The sequence below is a fragment of the Electrona antarctica genome (assembly GCF_951216825.1).
Source record: "Electrona antarctica genome assembly, contig: scaffold_140, whole genome shotgun sequence".
Taxonomy (NCBI): domain Eukaryota; kingdom Metazoa; phylum Chordata; class Actinopteri; order Myctophiformes; family Myctophidae; genus Electrona; species Electrona antarctica.
Window position 1 is genome coordinate 227501 of NW_027637610.1, and position 17060 is coordinate 244560.

General features: G+C 42.3%; 1 protein-coding gene across 2 annotated transcripts in view; it reads right to left on the minus strand.

The window, feature by feature from the left end:
• tm2d1 (TM2 domain containing 1) overlaps positions 1–16776 on the minus strand; it is a 24934-nt gene extending 8158 nt beyond the window's left edge. For both annotated transcript variants that reach the window (XR_013789403.1, XM_079531642.1), the window contains exons 1-6: positions 16635–16776; positions 11951–12000; positions 9216–9284; positions 7268–7376; positions 5855–5946; positions 806–879 (exon numbers count right to left, since the gene is read on the minus strand). Coding sequence is in view for 1 of the 2 variants with exons in the window: in XM_079531642.1 (XP_079387768.1) it covers positions 806–879; positions 5855–5946; positions 7268–7376; positions 9216–9284; positions 11951–12000; positions 16635–16711 (471 nt within the window). In the remaining variant the exon portion in view is untranslated. The remainder of the gene's footprint in view (positions 1–805; positions 880–5854; positions 5947–7267; positions 7377–9215; positions 9285–11950; positions 12001–16634) is intronic.
• Between the last annotated feature and the right edge of the window lie 284 nt (positions 16777–17060).

Consider the following 17060-nt stretch of genomic DNA (forward strand, 5'->3'; position numbering starts at 1 on the left):
ACGGCAGCACGTTCATGTTATTGGGGCAATCAATCCCAGAATGCACTCTGTTCCTAACCCGGAAGGAGGAGTGAAATCGCCTCATGCGCTTTTGAGCAACTTAATGCAAGTGGATGGGAGGAGAAATCTGGTGCCGTCTCTATTAATAAAATTATATATAAATACTCTATGGCTTTAACCCATTCTGGGCGGGAACCCCTTTTGGTGTTTTAAAGCATTATGTTATACTTTAGCTATTGAAAAATAGCAGATCTACAAGCTCATAGCGCGCCATATATTCAGATGGGGGGGGGGGGGGGGGCGGAGGCATATTACATATAATCTTTGGGGTCCTTTGTTGACATGAAATATTGAGCGCCACTGATCTAGAAACATGGGGTTTTTCAGAAAAATTTCATGATTTTTGCAGACATTTCATACATTTCGACGTCAGGCCTAAATGGGTTAATACTGTGATATTACTGTGATATTACTCGCGGTCTGTTTTTTTTTTTACCACCGACCGAGAGAACAACAACCGGTCAAGACGCCACACACAGCATTATGTCATCGTAACATCCGGTTAGAACTGTTATGTTCATCATGTGTATATGATTGAACATCCGGTTAGAACTGCTGTTATGTTCATCATGTGTATATGATTGAACATCCGGTTAGAACTGCTGTTATGTTCATCATGTGTATATGATTGAACATCCGGTTAGAACTGCTGTTATGTTCATCATGTGTATATGATTGAACATCCGGTTAGAACTGCTGTTATGTTCATCATGTGTATATGATTGAATTCAGTGTGAAACCAAACCTGCATGGCAATCAGCATGAAGTCCACCAGACTGCCAATACCACAGAACCCCACAGTACAGAACTTCAACAAGCCTGAGAGAGAGAGAGACACACACACACACACACACACACACACACACACACACACACACACACACACACACACACACACACACACACACACACACACACACACACACACACACACACACACACACACACACACACACACACACACACACACACACACACACACACACACAGAGAGAGAGAGAGAGAGAGAGAGATAAATATGAACACATTAGAGAAGAATACTACCCTAAATTCACAGAAATAACAAAAACAAGGATACAGTTTGACTCCATCCAGGCAATCCCCTACTTATTAGGTGAAAATCCTGAGGTGGTGCAACCCCCCCCCCCCCCCCCCCCCCCCCCATCTCTCTCTGTCTTTCATTAGCAGGCATCAGTGCAGCACTATCTCTCTCTGTTTTCTGGCACAACAGCGCCACATAGGTGAACACAGGTCACGGACATTGCTGTTCGTTGGAGTGGTTGCACCCATAGACTGTAATTCTGCAAACTGTTAATAAAATTTTCAATCAATCAATCAATCAAAACGTAGACGCCCTTTCCGGCTCTGAGGCGCGTGTCACCATTGAAGGCACAATTCTCCCGACATTCCTTGCAAAGCATTAGCGGAAGCTTGTCAAGCTTCCGCGTGCGTAACATAAGTCCCGGAAAAGACGCGCTGTGATTGGCCAGTAGTCACTTGAGTGACAGCGAGAGACATAGAGGAGTCGCATGAGTGACGTCACTTGGGCAGCCACTTGAGCCCCCTGGCTCTGATGTTGTATTGTTAATAACTTTGTTGTTTGTGTTTGTTTGTTTTGTTTTGTATTGTAATGTATATTGTCATGACTGTTATAAAGATTTGTTAAAAAAAAGCCTTCAGCTGCACTTCCGCCTTCATTGGGATACATGTCGCTCCAATGAACTGCAACGGCCAGTGAGGCATCTATTTCTTATAATATCTATGGTTGCACCACTCAAAAAGCTGAATGTTCCAGGTTGGCAGCTAAATCTGTATCAGCCTGCCACAACATGAGGGACACTGGGTGACCACTATTAGTTATTATTAAATCTGTATCAGCCTGCCACAACATGAGGGACACTGGGTGACCACTATAGTCTACTACAATGAATAGATCAATGTCATTTTGCTTATGTTTTTCCTTGTCTTGTTTATATTATTTGTTCTGATTCTGAATATGTATCATTTATTATTTTACATGCATACACTGTATGTATTGCTTTGGCAATATAATGCTTGTCATGCCAATAAAGTATATTTGAATTGAATTGAATTGAGTTGAATTGAGAGAGAGAGAGAGAGAGAGAGAGGTTTCAGTAGGTGACATATTATCCTGTCATCATAATGTCATGTGATACTGTGATACGAACTGTGATTGGCCCAGAGGCAGATCTGAACAGGAAACTCATGTAGAGACTCAGGTGACATTCACACCAGAAAGCTTTGCTGCGATTAAAACGAATCCTGCTGCGCATTGTCAGAAAGTGCACTTCGTTTGGCAGGTCTGAAGGCTCATTGTCAGAAAGTGCACTTCGTTTGGCAGGTGTGAAGGCTCATTCGAATCCTAATGCGTATCAAAGAACCGCATTCTACGCCGAGCAAAAACGGGGTTTCGCTTCGCTTCCAATCGCACTTGATTACGATTCGGTGCAGGTGTGAATGCAATCCGCAGTAAATAAAGGAAATTAAGCAAACAATGTGGCGGGTGAGGAGCTGAACACAGTTGGAGACGGAGAAGGCATATTTTACGCAGCGCAAAGATGTCCCGTTACCGTGGATAGACGTGGTCGAATGAGGAGACTGAAGCCCCTCCCCTAGCCTCCACCACCTTACTAAAGTTCTCAAACTCTGCCCGAACCCGACCTGGCCCGACCAAAACCGACCCGACGTTTTCAGGCCGGGCCGGGCCCAAAAACTATGCTAATTAGTCGGGCCAGGCTGAGCCTCGTGCTCAGTGACTTTCCATGATTTTTTCTCTCTTTTTCTCCTTTTTTCTAAGAATGTTATTATAATAAAAAAATAGCAATTCTGTTATTTGTGTAATGTGTAGGCCAGGGTTCCCCAATAAATTTTCCTCGAGGGCCATATTTTGACTAGGGTACCAGGCTGGGGGGCGAGTCCGCACGCGTGAGGTCGAGGTCTTGCCCTGAAAATGAATTTTCAGGGCAGGACCCCATTTGAAAAGGATGCCCAGTTTGACATGCACAGGCTACTGACCCCCATTTAATGCCATTTATATCTGGGACCCCCCCCCCAAAAAAAAAAAAAAAAAAAAAAAAATGTTTTTTTTTTTTTTTTAATTCTTCCGGCCGCAAATGGCCCGCGGGCCGCCTATTGGGGAACCCTGGTGTAGGCTATAGCCTACAAGTATGTATTTATTATGAAGAGGGCTGCGCTATCGGCGATTCACTTCATTGTGACAGGAGGAAGACGGAGGAGTGGAGGCGGGGGGCTTGGCGCAGCGCGCTGGCCTTTCAGACTCGGAGCGGCAGCACACATACTGACTGCACGCAGGCATGAGCAGAGAGAAGTGAACGGTGGGGTGGTTGTTGTCTCCACCAGGCCGAAGGCATGGGGAGAGAGTATGTTTTGCACTCCGTCCGTGTGTCCGTCCGTCCTTCCGTCCGTCTGTGAACAGCTAATCTCCGGCACCGTTAACCCGGTCGATGCCAAACTTTGCACACACACTCCCTGGATGCCAACGATGAACCTCTGCCCCACATTTTCCAGAACGGCCTGTTATAGCGCCACCATGAGGCAGCTTTTCACATTTTCTACCTAAAACTACACCGATCTGCGTGAAACGTTGCATGCACACTCCCTAGAGGCCAAGGACAAACCTTTTACCTGCCTTTTCCGCATCTGCCTTTTATAGCGCCACCAGGAGGCCGACTTTTGTAAAACACATTTTTTGATATTACTCCTCCAGATTCTGTCCAAAAATCTCACAAATCGTTACACAGTATCTCTATGGTCATGTGCTCAAGTCGGATCTGTCTGATATTTCATATTCCATCCTAATTGCCTATAATTGGCTTTCACAGTTTGCAAGATTGCCCCGTTTTGAACAATAGCCTCAAATCATGAACGCAGCATGCAATTTACGTGAAATCTTTCACACATTTTCTTACTAGGCTGAGGAATATATCCCACCCTTTTCACATTGGCCTGTTATAGCGCCACCAACAGGTTGATTTTTGCAAAACACATTTTTGGAACAAAATGCCTCAAATCGGTACACATGATCTCTGTAGTCATGTGATCAAGACGAGTCTGTTGGATTTCTCAGATTGTACACTGATTGGCTAAGATTGCCTTCCAAAGTTTTCAGGAGTGGCCCGTTTTGTACAAAATGCTGCACATGTCCTGCTCATCCAGAATTCTATCCTCAGAGATGCTATGAGTGATCTGGCTCTGCATTTCCTCAACAAAATGAAGGAAAAAAAAATTCTCCTAAACATTTTGCCAAACATCACACACACTCCTATCCTCCTGGTGGAGACCTGTGCCCGGAAGGGCACTTTTTCTAGTTTATACTATATACCGCTGGCTGGCCTCTGGTTTGTGGCGCACCAAATGAGCTTCAGTTCATATGCTAAATGTTTTATAAAATCAATCGGATTATCACACGATAGCTGAAGCGTCAGGTTTTTGTCATGTTGCAGTTGCACTGAGCTATCTCGTTAAACCCAGCTGGCTGCGATGAATAATCTAATCATTAATCAACGTCATATAGTCACCAACCGATCCATATAATTCTGTAGTGTATGATGACCACGCAATGTTACAGTCCACTGCAGGCTACAGGCTGCAGCCCGTAGCCCCTCCCCTAGCCTCGAACACCTTACAGCCCGGAGCACTTGTCAGTCAGTCAGTCACAGTCATCAGGATGGTATCATGTTGTAGTCATTGTTTTGTAGTCATCAGGATGATATCGCTACGTCATGTTGTAGTCATTGTTTTGTAGTCATCAGGATGATATCGCTACGTCATGTTGTAGTCATTGTTTTGTAGTCATCAGGATGATATCGCTACGTCATGTTGTAGTCATTGTTTTTTCATTGTGTTGTAGCTCGGTGTGTGAATGTGGGAAGTGAGGACGCTGGCGTTGCCTGTTCGCCGCTTCACCTCCCAATGTATGAATGAATAAACCTTCACCTCCCAATGTATGAATGAATGAACCTTCACCTCCCAATGTATGAATGAATGAACCTTCACCTCCCAATGTATGAATGAATGAACCTTCACCTCCCAATGTATGAATGAATAAACCTTCACCTCCCAATGTATGAATGAATGAACCTTCACCTCCCAATGTATGAATGAATAAACCTTCACCTCCCAATGTATGAATGAATAAACCTTCACCTCCCAATGTATGAATGAATGAACCTTCACCTCCCAATGTATGAATGAATAAACCTTCACCTCCCAATGTATGAATGAATAAACCTTCACCTCCCAATGTATGAATGAATGAACCTTCACCTCCCAATGTATGAATGAATGAACCTTCACCTCCCAATGTATGAATGAATTAACCTTTAACTCCCAACGTATGAATTAATGAACCTTCACCTCCCAATGTATGAATGAATGAACCTTCACCTCCCAACATATGAATGAATGAACCTTCACCTCCCAATGTATGAATTAATGAACCTTCACCTCCCAACGTATGAATGAATGAACCTTCACCTCCCAACATATGAATGAATGAACCTTCACCTCCCAATGTATGAATGAATGAATGAACCTTCACCTCCCAACGTATGAATGAATGAACCTTCACCTCCCAATGTATGAATGAATGAACCTTCACCTCCCAATGTATGAATGAATGAACCTTCACCTCCCAATGTATGAATGAATGAACCTTCACCTCCCAACGTATGAATGAATGAACCGTTGTGAAGCACTTTGAGCACTTAGAAAAGCGCTATAAAAATGCAAATAGTTATTAGTGCTCCGTTACCTAAAGCAGGATATCCCAGATAGAATCGATCAGCTCCCAGCCAGCCCAGGAACAGAGACAAGGCTACGGCTACTTTGTAGGAATACCCACTCCTGAAAAACACAATAACACTGGATTAACACTGGTTTGTGGTGCACCAAATGAGCTTCAGTTCATATGCTAAATGTTGAATTTAGCATATGAAGTCTGGGTCAGATGGGTCTGAGAGGCTAAATGTCATCAAATGGTGGTCCGTGGCTCAGATGGGTCTGAGAGGCTAAATGTCATCAAACGGTGGTCCGTGGCTCAAATGGGTCTGAGAGGCTAAATGTCATCAAATGTTGGTTCCGTGGCTCAAATGACCAATACATATTTACATAACTAATGTACCTTGATTTGAAAAGGGTTGAAAAGCACTGCTTTATATGAATACCTTCTGCCGTGTGTATTTAATATTCAATAAATAACTTACACATTCCTACAGGGCGTGGTCTTGTTGAATAACTTACACATTCCTACAGGGCGTGGTCTTGTTGAATAACTTACACATTCCTACAGGGCGTGGTCTTGTTAAATAACTTACACATTCCTACAGGGTGTGGTCTTGTTGAATAACTTACACATTCCTACAGGGTGTGGTCTTGTTAAATAACTTACACACTCCTACAGGGCGTGGTCTTGTTGAATAACTTACACATTCCTACAGGGCGTGGTCTTGTTGAATAACTTACACATTCCTACAGGGCGTGGTCTTGTTGAATAACTTACACATTCCTACAGGGCGTGGTCTTGTTGAATAACTTACACATTCCTACAGGGCGTGGTCTTGTTAAATAACTTACACATTCCTACAGGGCGTGGTCTTGTTGAATAACTTACACATTCCTACAGGGCGTGGTCTTGTTAAATAACTTACACACTCCTACAGGGCGTGGTCTTGTTAAATAACTTACACATTCCTACAGGGCGTGGTCTTGTTAAATAACTTACACATTCCTACAGGGCGTGGTCTTGTGAAATAACTTACACATTCCTACAGGGCGTGGTCTTGTTAAATAACTTACACATTCCTACAGGGCGTGGTCTTGTTAAATAACTTACACATTCCTACAGGGCGTGGTCTTGTTAAATAACTTTCACATTCCTACAGGGCGTGGTCTTGTTAAATAACTTTCACATTCCTACAGGGCGTGGTCTTCTTAAATAACTTACACATTCCTACAGGGCGTGGTCTTGTTGAATAACTTACACATTCCTACAGGGCGTGGTCTTGTTAAATAACTTACACATTCCTACAGGGCGTGGTCTTGTTGAATAACTTACACATTCCTACAGGGCGTGGTCTTGTTGAATAACTTACACATTCCTACAGGGCGTGGTCTTGTTAAATAACTTACACATTCCTACAGGGCGTGGTCTTGTTAAATAACTTACACATTCCTACAGGGCGTGGTCTTGTTGAATCCCACCTCTTCTCCGGAGAACTTGAACTCTGAACCGTTGGCCAGACGACAGCTGATGTTGGGAGCAGGTAAACACTCCACTGGAACATATATAGAAATATATATATTATATTTATACTGTATTATACTCTATAGCAGACATTCAACTGGAATATATATATATATATAAATATATATATATATATTATATATTTATACTGTATTATACTCTATAGCAGGTAAACACTCCACTGTAATATATATATAAATATATAGTATATATTTATACTGTATTATACTCTATAGCAGACATTCAACTGGAATATATATATATATATAAATATATATTATATATTTATACTGTATTATACTCTATAGCAGACATTCAACTGGAATATATATAGAAATATAAATTATATATTTATACTGTATTATACTCTATAGCAGACATTCAACTGGAATATATATAGAAATATAAATTATATATTTATACTGTATTATACTCTATAGCAGGTAAACACTCCACTGTAATATATATAGAAATATATAGTATATATTTATACTGTATTATACTCTATAGAGGGTATGCGCATGCTTAAAGTGAATGGCACATCGAGTGGCAAATCGAGTGGCAAAGCAACAGGCAAAGTGAGTTTACCGTTGTTTAACGTTGTTTAATGCAATCAGATAGGACTTTTCTGTGTGGATGTCTGGGCTGTCAAGGCCAGAAAGTAGTTTTTTGCCACTCAGTGGGCGTTCCTGCATAACTTCCGGGTTTGATGATGATGTCATGCGCATACCCTCTATAGCAGGTAAACACTCCCCTGGAATATATATAGAAATATAAAGTATATATTTATACTGTATTATACTCTACATATATAACTATGGCGTTACTTCTAGTACTCTATAAATATGTAGATATATCTATTATATATCTGCTGTCGGGAGGAAACCATCTAACTCCAAAATGCTAATTTTTCAGGAAATAAACAAATACAAAAAATCAGGAAACAAAGACAAATCATAAATATTTTTTTAAAACAAAGCAATACTGCCTCATCATTGGTGTTGTGACTTTATATATTGACAATATTACTTCCATGAGAGGGGGATAGGTGGTGGAGTTAGCTGCTTTTTAGCAGACAGTTTGAGAGGGGGATAGGTGGTGGAGTTAGCTGCTTTTTAGCAGACAGTTTGAGAGGGGGAGAGGTGGTGGAGTTAGCTGCTTTAGCAGACAGTTTGAGAGGGGGAGAGGTGGTGGAGTTAGCTGCTTTATAGCAGACAGTTTGAGAGGGGGAGAGGTGGTGGAGTTAGCTGCTTTAGCAGACAGTTTGAGAGGGGGATAGGTGGTGGAGTTAGCTGCTTTATAGCAGACAGTTTGAGAGGGGGAGAGGTGGTGGAGTTAGCTGCTTTAGCAGACTGTTTGAGAGGGGGAGAGGTGGTGGAGTTAGCTGCTTTAGCAGACAGTTTGAGAGGGGGATAGGTGGTGGAGTTAGCTGCTTTATAGCAGACAGTTTGAGAGGGGGAGAGGTGGTGGAGTTAGCTGCTTTAGCAGACAGTTTGAGAGGGGGAGAGGTGGTGGAGTTAGCTGCTTTAGCAGACAGTTTGAGTCCAATGGAGTTGAGAGGTTTTGTCCAAAATTTTAATACTCTTCATTGGTTCATTTTTTTAACCGACACAGACGTAAAGGGTGTTCAAAATTAAAATTGATTGACAGCCGACATCATGTATGATTGACATGTGTCATCATGTATGATTGACAGGTGTCATCATGTATGATTGACACCTGTCATCATGTATGATTGACAGGTGTCATCATGTATGATTGACAGCTGTCATCATGTATGATTGACAGGCGTCATCATGTATGATTGACATGTGTCAATCATACATGATTGACATGTGTCATCATGTATGATTGACAGGTACATACATACCCCATGCTGTCATGTCCTTGCAGTTCTCTGGCTCTTGTGTTGATTCGTCAACCTTTGGGCCTTTACACAGATATGTGACCAATGTTAAAGATTATCAACTTCATTCATTCATCTATTGGGCCTTTACACAGATATGTGACCAATGTTAAAGATTATTAACTTCATTCATTCATCTATTGGGCCTTTACACAGATATGTGACCAATGTTAAAGATTATTAACTTCATTCATTAATCTAATCAACCTGTGGGCCTTTACAAAGATATGTGACCAATGTTAAAGATTATTAACTTCATTCATTCATCTATTGGGCCTTTACACAGATATGTGACCAATGTTAAAGATTATTAACTTCATTCATTCATCTAATCAATCTGTGGGCCTTTAATTCACAGGACCGCGCTCACGTAAATACGTTTGCGTTGTCGCACCGCGACTTCTCCGAGCAAAAACGCAGGTCTCATTGAAAATTAACTATAGGCTCGTTTTATCGCTCCTCGTTTGCAAGGCCCTTTACTCCTCAAATCTATGTCAACATCGTGAGGGAGAGTGCCCACTGCCCACTGCCCACAACAACATTTAGGTGCCCACTCTTCCAAAACAGCCGATCTGCAATCTATATTTTGATAACTTATTATAAGCCTAACCATATTAATTGTAATATCATCATAAACTAATGTAAATAAATGCACATGGAATGTGTAACCCATTTTGACCTGAGATCAGATTCTAAAAATGTCTTCTACATCCTGCCAGTTTTCTGAAAAAGCTATGGCCCTCATTTATCAACCGTGCGTACGCCAAAATATGGGTGTACACCGAAATTACCGCAATTTCCGGCATTTACGATTTATGCCAACGTTTGAATTTGAACTTGAGCCAAGACAAAAACCACGTCTGGTCGGGAGCTGTCGTACGCTTTGTCCTCGGCTGTTTTTCTGTCGTAGAACAGCGGAGCAGCATTGTTTGACCAGCTGAGAGGCTGTCACAGGCATCTAAACATATGTATTCACTCCTAAAATGTTAATAGAAAAGTATCTGTATGTAGTATGTATGTAGGCCTATATATGGGCTACATGTAAAAAAAGAAAAGGAAAAAAGGAATAGGCCTACATCAACGATGTGTCTGTCATATGAAATTGGTAGGAGATTACCAACTTTACAAGCAGTTAAAATCGCGCAATTAAAACAATGTTGCAAGTTTAGATGCTTAAGCCATTTAAACAGTGTTTTGCATGAGCGCATGCCGGTGCGCAAATTAGCATGGGGGGGGGGGGGGCGCATCCCTGGCCGATAGTGAACTGTGAACGGTTTGGGGAACCATTTTAAAACAAAGGCGGCTTGCATGCTGTGGTTTACTAACCAGAAAGTTGCATGCACAAGGCTCAAAGTTGGGCCAGCTCTAAACTGACTGGTCCACGGCCCGTATGTGCGTGCGTGTGTGTGTGTGTGTGTGTGTGTGTGGGCAGCAAGGCAAGCGAGGCGAGAGGAGAAACAGACAGGGTACTACAGCTACAGCTTTATTTAATTCATACAGGTGTTCGTTCTTTATTTATTTAAGATAGGCTACAACAAACCAGTTGGACTTGCAAGTTGCGTGTGCGTGCGTCTGTGTGTATGAGAGGGGGGGTGACTTTTTTATTGACTTTTTCGTCATGTAACTATGGTTTCCAAGGTCGTACTGCAGTTGTTCATGTCGCAAAAACGAGGGCGAGGCTTGATTTCATAGGGCGTGCCAGATAGATTTCAGCCGTCACATTTATAAACGTCCGAACGAAATTAAGGAAGGATCAGCTGTTTGCGATCACTTTATAAATGCCGACGTGACGTGGGTGTACTACGAAACCTACACTCGAATTTGGGGCAGAATTTACACTCAATTGATAAATGAGGGCCCATGTTTCTATGTCAGTCGTTCTTTGATTTTTCAAAAATAGCAGACCTACAAGCTCGTAGCGGTGGCGCGCTTTGAGCTTGTAGATCTGCTATTTTTCAATAGCTAAAGCATAACATAATGCAAACACCAAAGGGGGTTCCCGACCAAAATGGGTTAAACGGTCATTCAGTACGTCATTCCTACATCATCATCAAACATGTTCACATATTGAATCCGTAAATGATCAGTTATTCAGATTAATAATCTATATCAAAATCATATTGTCCCAGCCTGAGGTGAATAACTGATCAGTTATATTATTGATAATACTAATCGATATCAAAAGGATATTGTCCCAGTCTGAGGTGAATAACTGATCAGTTATATTATTGATAATACTAATCGATATCAAAAGGATATTGTCCCAGCCTGAGGTGAATAACTGATCAGTTATATTTTTGATAATACTAATGGATATCAAAAGGATATTGTCCCAGTCTGAGGTGAATAACTGATCAGTTATATTATTGATAATACTAATCGATATCAAAAGGATATTGTCCCAGTCTGAGGTGAATAACTGATCAGTTATATTATTGATAATACTAATGGATATCAAAAGGATATTGTCCCAGTCTGAGGTGAATAACTGATCAGTTATATTATTGATAATACTCATCGATATCAGTTATATTATTGATAATACTCATCGATATCAAAAGGATATTGTCCCAGTCTGAGGTGAATAACTGATCAGTTATATTATTGATAATACTCATCGATATCAAAAGGATATTGTCCCAGTCTGAGGTGAATAACTGATCAGTTATATTATTGATAATACTCATCGATATCAAAAGGATATTGTCCCAGTCTGAGCTGGTCGCAGGGCTCCATGTTGTCCGTCGTGCTGTGATGAAGACAGAGACAGTAGAAACATGGAGGTAAACACACACCGTACACACACACACACACACACACACACACACACACACACACACACACACACACACACACACACACACACACACACACACACACACACACACACACACACACACACACACACACACACACACACACACACACACACACACACACACACACACACACACACACACACACACACACACACACACACCTACATATATACAAGTATACATACATGGTAAATGGTGCATTTATATAGCCTTTATCCAAGGTGCTTTACATAGATTGTGCATTACATTCACCCATTCACACACACATTCATACACTGATGGCAGCGGAAACCATGCAAGGCACCAACCAGCACATCAGGAGCAATTAGGGGTTCAGTGTCTTGCTCAAGGACACTTCAACACTAACTCTGGGGGAGCCCACAGGGTTTGAACTGGCAACCTTGCGGTTCCCATCCAGCCACTCTACCGCTGAGCCACCGCCACCCATACAGACAGACAGACAGACAGACAGACAGACAGACAGACAGACACAGACAGACAGACAGACATACAGATGACCTAGGGCCGATTCATACTCCTATTTTAGAGCCGAATAAAAGTCGGTTCGGCTCTGTAGAGCCTACAATGTGACGTCATTTGAGGTTCGGGGGGGAGGGTACCGTCCTAAAATCGGCTCTTCGGTGCTACTGAAAATTTCTGACTTGCCGAAATCATTTCGGCACTACAGCGCCGAAACAGCGGTAAAATAGGAGTATGAATCGGCCCTTAGAATGTCTGTGATCATTCATATACTTTGTAAATTCTGTATCACAGGCATAGATTGGTTGCACACGCTCCTGGTAGAAATAAAACATGCGCAGCATAAATGTGATAAATGCTCCGTTTGTACTCACCCATTAAATAATTCCAAAGACATGGAGTGAGATATTGTCCTCTAGTTTCACATCCATGTGAAGGTTCTGGCACAAAACCTGTATTTAGTCAATTATCTCCACTTTTTCACGAGATGCACACGGACGTCTTTCTCTCCGGGCAAAGGGGCCCGGCCCGGAATGACAGCTGGACTTCATTTATCAAAACTTCCTCTGATCACCACAAACGTCATCACCAATATTATTGACCAGGGAAACACAAATGTTTGGGACACACAATTGGCAGGTGCCTTGCGATAGGTGCTGGGTAATTAATCACACCACCTGCCAATTGTGTGCCCCAAACTTTTGTGCTTCCCATGTCAATTGGTGATGACAATTTACAATTTAGGCATTTAGCAGACGCTCTTAATCCAGAGCGACTTACATTAAGCAAGAACAAAAAGCATGGGAATACATCACATTATATACAAAGCATTTATCAAGAAACATGCGTAAGCTAGGAACGTAACTAGAACATATCTATATATAATGACACTATACATATAAGCTATACATATATATTATACTATGCTGTACTGTTATTGTGCTGTCTACATGACATGCTATAAGTCTGTTTCAAATGCTATCTAAGTCTAAAAAGTGCTGTCTAAGGGGGTAGGGTAAGTGCTATGGGCCATGGTGGAGTCTGAAAAGGTGGGTTTTCAAACTACGGCGGAAGATCGGGAGTGATGCTGCAGTTCTGATTGCAACGGGAAGTGCATTCCACAGTTTTGGGGCCAGAAGGGAGAAGAGTTTGGGACGTGTGGAGCGTTGTCCCGGCGTTTTTAGTGAGGGTACTTCCAGCTTCCCTGCGTTGGCTGATCTGAGTGCGCGGGAGGGTTTGTAGGGTTCAATCATGCTTGCGAGATATGGGGGAGCCATACCTTTGGTTGCTTTGAATGCCAGCATCAGAGTTTTGTATTCTGTGCGGGCAGCGACCAGGAGCCAGTGCAGGGAGCGGAGCAGGGGGGAGACATGTGAGAATTTTGGCTGGTTGAAGACCAAGCGAGCTGCGGTATTTTGGATCAGTTGGAGAGGCTAAGTGCACATGCCGGTAGGCCAGTGAGGAGGGAGTTACAATAGTCAAGTTTTGACAAGACTGTTGTCTGGATTAGGAGCTGGGCTGATTCCTGGGTGAGGAACGGTCTAATTCGTCGTATGTTATAGAGTGTGAACCTACAGGATCGAGTGACAGCTGTGATGTGAGTTTTGAACGAGAGCTGACTGTCCAGGACTACACCAAGGTTCCTGGCTGTTGGGACAGACGTTACCAGGGCGTTGTCTACGGAAATAGTTAGCTCCCGCATAGGGCAGGACTTAGCTGGGATGACGTCTGTGGTAAACAACAGGAAGTGTTGGTAAATTCAGTCCATGGATCATTCCGGGCCCCTTTGCCCGGAGAGAAAGTCGTCCGTGTGCAGCTCGTGAAAAAGTGGAGATATTTGACTAAATACACGTTTTGTGCCAGAACTTTCACATGGATATGAAACCAGAGGACCATATCCCATTTTGGGCGGGAACCCCTTTTGGTGTTTTAAACATTATGTTATAATTTAGCTATTGAAAAATAGCAGATCTACAAGCTCATAGCGCGCCACCGAGTGGCGCGCTACGAGCTTGTAGGTCTGCTATTTTTGAAAAATCGTGAAAATATTTATTTCAGAAAACTGGAGGATTTAGAAGAATGTTTTTAAATTTTGAGGTCAGGCCTAAATGGGATATGTCTTTGTAATGATTTAATGGATGAGTACAAACAGAGCATTTATCACATGTAATGCCACACAGGCGTGCATGTTTCATTTCTCCCAGGAGCGTGCAAGCGATCTATTGGCTCCTGTTAGCTCTGGTCCATATCTCTAATGCGTTGCATTTAGAGCTATGTTACTCTCAACTTCCACCGCTCGCATGAATGCAGACCAGCCACTCCTCTTTAGCGTTTTTGCTACTCACCAAAACAAAGGCGGGTTGTGTCATTAGAAAGCCTACTTTCCTTAGTGGAAACACTCTGACCCACCACACGTATAAACGGTACTTGTCCGAGGTGCGGACGCATGTCGAACCAATGCTCCGTCGGACCATAGTATGCCTCCCCTCTAGGAGGCAATTCTTTGGGCAATATCGGTAGAGGGCGCAGTGGAGTAACTAAAAGTATTTTTTTCCTGGTGGAAACAAAATCCCCTTTTGGCCAAAAAGTACCTTTTATACGTGTGGTGGGGGGCTCAGAGTGCGTCCACTAAGGAAAGTAGGCTTTCTAATGACACAACCGACCTTTGTTTTGGTGAGTAGCAAAAACGTTATTTTTATTTACGCTAAAGAGGAGAGCGTGGTCTGCATTCATGCGAGCGGCGGAAGTTGAGAGTAACATAGCTCTAAATGCAACGCATTAGAGCTATGGACCAGAGCTAGGCTCCTGTATGTGGAATACTGTGCCAACTGTATGTAACAACGGAGACATTCTAGGGCTAGATACATAGATATATACCAGATTTGACTCAGGGACTGCCATTGGATTTTTTTATTTTTGTTTTCATTTTTTTCACGTCATGTGAAAGCAGGCAATCATAGCTTCAAAATGACACATTGGTTGTTCAGTTTGACCTAGACCTAGAATGCCTGTGATCATTTAATTAACTTCGTAAATTTTCATGTATCATAGGCATAGATCGCTTGCTACTGTCCCTGGTTGAATTCAATTGTGTGCGGCCTGAATGTGATAAATGCTCCGTTTGTACTCACCCATTAAATAATTCCAAAGACGTGGAGTGAAATATGGTCCTCTAGTTTTATATCCATGTGAAAGTTCTGGCACAAAACGTGTATTTAGTCAATTATCTCCACTTTTTCAAGAGATGCACACGGACGTCTTTCTCTCCGGGCGAGGGGGGCCGAAATGATCGATGAACTGATTTTACGAATACGTCCTGTTTACCGCAGACGTCATCACCAATTGACAAGGGAAACACAAAAGTTTGGGTCACACAATTGGCAGGTGGTGTGATTAATTACCCAGCACCTATCGCAAGGCACCTGCCAATTGTGTGACCCAATCTTTTGTGTTTCCCTTGTCAATTGGTGATGACGTCTGCGGTAAACAGGACGTATTCGTAAAATCAGTTCATCGATCATTTCGGCCCCCCTCGCCCGGAGAGAAAGACGTCCGTGTGCATCTCTTGAAAAAGTGGAGATAATTGACTAAATACACGTTTTGTGCCAGAACTTTCACATGGATATAAAACTAGAGGACCATATTTCACTCCACGTTTTTGGAATTATTTAATGGGTGAGTACAAACGGAGCATTTATCACATTCAGGCCGCCAAGTTTATGTCCAACATTAAAGTAACTGCGACCGTTCTATGGCTCTGTATGTGAAATACTGTATATACTGTATATAACAACAGAGCCATTCTAGGGCTAAGTTTGACCCACCGGTTTTGGAGATCTACACGTTTAAGCATTTATTTCATATTTACATGTCGATTTCTGCTCTGGCACTTATTTCAGACATGCTCTGTTTAGTATGTGAAGATTCTGCCTGTGATATTAACTCATTTTGGATGAAAGATAAATTAATAATTTCAGTTTTTCTCCTATGGTGATGCAGCCCCTCAGTCAAATCTGGTCACATATACATACATATATACACATATACATATACATATATAGGCCTATTATACATACACACATACCTGCAGTAAGCATGTTGTTTATATACATGTAAACAGAAGGTTAGGAACAACACGGAGCTCCGTCTGACCGCCGCCATGTTGGATCCACACACTGCCACGGCGGTCACGTGACTCCAGCAGGGCTGCAGACATAGGGTGTTCATTTTTACCATGAATAAAGGCACCTCACAGGCTGTCACTGTTACTGGGTTTTATTTGACTGTGTGTATGTCAGAGGTGGTTCCCACATTTTTTCCATGTCAAGGACCCCCAAATTGACACTAATTAGCCAGCGGACCCCCATTTGAAAATATATAATGCCAGGGACCCCCCATGAGAGAAGATGTTTACGGCTCTAGGGTGATTCTCAACCCGTTTAATTTGAAGGACCCCCTGTTTGACATGCATTAGGCTACGGACCCCCATTTAATGGCATTTCTATCTCTG